Raw genomic sequence first — 2,318 nt, forward strand, 5'->3', positions numbered from 1 at the left:
TATATATATATATATATATATATATATATATATATATATGATTGTATGTTATGAATACGAGTGTGTCAGGATGCGAACCTGGAATCTTCTGATGTATGTATGTTTCGTTAGAGCCAGAATCTCGGCATGTGTTCAGATATGATAATAAAATGGACTTTTAATAAAATGATAACAGTAGCCGTTTTTAATTAATTTAGATAATAAGGCCAGCTATCTTTGAAGGGAAACGTTAAGTCGGTCTCATCGAGTCCAGTAATTAACCGTTACTTTAATTGTGTAAACTCAGAAACGACGAAAGGCGCAGTCAACCTCGCCGAAATTTGAACTCAAAATGTAATTAATAACAATAATATTAATAATAATAATAATAATAATAACAATAATGGTTTTAAATTTTGGCATAAGCCCAGCGATGTTTTTCTTTTTGCTGAACCGGGTACTTCATATTATGAACTCCCTAAGGATTAAAAACAAAGTTGGCTCTGGCGGAATTTGAACTCTATATTGAACAAGAAGAGTATAATAATAATAATAACAACAACAATACTATTATTATTAATAATAAAGGGACGAAAGATTTGCTGCTGATGTTGCGAACCTCAGCAGTATGTTTCTTGGTGTCTTTTTTATGCCAGCTCATTGCTTCCCAACCATTAACACATTTTTTTCACCTCTATAAAGCCATGCTCAGGTATTGGCTATGATGAAAGAAAAAACAAACAAACAAGGTGACACAAAGATTATATCACTATATATATGGAAGAAGTCTTTCCATTTAGAGCCATTCATTTTACATACCTTCCCAAATTATATATATATATATGTGTGTGTATATATATATGTATGTATACATATATATATATATATATATATATGTATGTAAACATCCTAATTGGTTAATTTTCATTGTTTTTCTTCTTGTTTTTGCCTTTGTGACTTACAAGTGATGCTATCTGTGGGATTCTCAGCTTTTTTAGCTGCTATTTCTGAACTTCGGTATATGGTGAAGCAAATATTTGCTGATCCCTTAATTATATTTATAAATATATATGTATGTATATATGTATATATATATATATACATATGTATATATATGTATGTATATGTATGTATGTATATGTATGTATGTATATATATGTATGTATATATATGTATGTATATATATGTATGTATATATATACACACATATATATATACATATATGTATATATATCAGGTGAAAGTAAAGAATATGTACACCCGGGGTTTTTTTAGGGTTAGAGTTCTTGCTATGCCGAAAACGGGTGGCGTACGTATTCTTCACTTCTGCCTATATAAATCAATACATGTTTACCAAAGACGTATATAATGTATAATTGTAACTTAATACAAGGAATACATGAAAAAAAAAAAAGAAATATGATGTATTAATATTAAAGCTTACCTCCGACAGTTCCAAGTTTGTTCTGGTTAATGTTAATGAACGCTCAGCCATGCTTTTGTCTTCATTCCATCTAAATTAAATCCCAAACATTTACAAAACTACACCAGTAATGTGTATATACATATATATAGGCTTGTATATATATATGTATATTGTTTGGTGTCGTTTCTTCGACGTTTCAAACACACACAAAAAAAAACAAAAAAAGAGGCTTTTTTTGGTTTCTGTTGGTTGGAGTTAACTCATAGTTAACTCCCTTTAATGTGGTTTAGCAACGAACGAAGAATACAAACAAGAGAGGGAGGGAGGGACGAATGAATGGATGGAAGTATGGGTGAGAGGTGGTTATGTAGAGAAAGACTTCTATGGTTTAAATTAGATAAGTAGATAAAGGAATAAATAGTTAAATGAATAATAAATAGATAAATAAACAAATATTATTAAATAAATACAAATATTATAAATAAACAAATATTAAAATAAATACACAGAAAGACGGATGAATGGATAGATGGAAGGATGATTTGATGGAAGAAATTAATGTTGATAAAGACTTATATGGTTTTAACAAAATAAATAAACAAATAAATAATTTAATGAAGAATAAATAGATAAATAAATAGGCGCAGGAGTGGCTGTGTGGTAAGTAGTTTGCTTACCAACCACATGGTTCCGGGTTCAGTCCCACTGCGTGGCACCTTGGGCAAGTGTCTTCTACGATAGCCTCGGGCCGACCAAAGCCTTGTGAGTGGATTTGGTAGACGGAAACTGAAAGAAGCCCGTCGTATATATGTATATATGTGTGAGTGTGTTTGTGTGTCTGTGTTTGTCCCCCCTAGCATTGCTTGACAACCGATGGTGGTGTGTTTACGTCCCCGTAACTTAGCGGTTCGGC

General features: G+C 31.1%; 1 protein-coding gene across 2 annotated transcripts in view; it reads right to left on the reverse strand.

Annotated features, from left to right (window-relative positions):
- LOC106872095 (E3 ubiquitin-protein ligase PPP1R11) overlaps nucleotides 1-1,683 on the reverse strand; it is a 13,868-nt gene extending 12,185 nt beyond the window's left edge. The window contains exon 1 of one of the 2 annotated variants that reach the window (XM_014918955.2): nucleotides 1,424-1,683. In XM_014918955.2, the coding sequence (XP_014774441.1) occupies nucleotides 1,424-1,474 (51 nt within the window). In that variant the 5' untranslated portion in view covers nucleotides 1,475-1,683. The remainder of the gene's footprint in view (nucleotides 1-1,423) is intronic. The other variant, XM_014918954.2, reaches the window with a different exon arrangement.
- Between the last annotated feature and the right edge of the window lie 635 nt (nucleotides 1,684-2,318).

This window comes from Octopus bimaculoides, chromosome 22 (genome assembly GCF_001194135.2).
Source record: "Octopus bimaculoides isolate UCB-OBI-ISO-001 chromosome 22, ASM119413v2, whole genome shotgun sequence".
NCBI classification, from domain to species: Eukaryota; Metazoa; Mollusca; class Cephalopoda; order Octopoda; family Octopodidae; genus Octopus; species Octopus bimaculoides.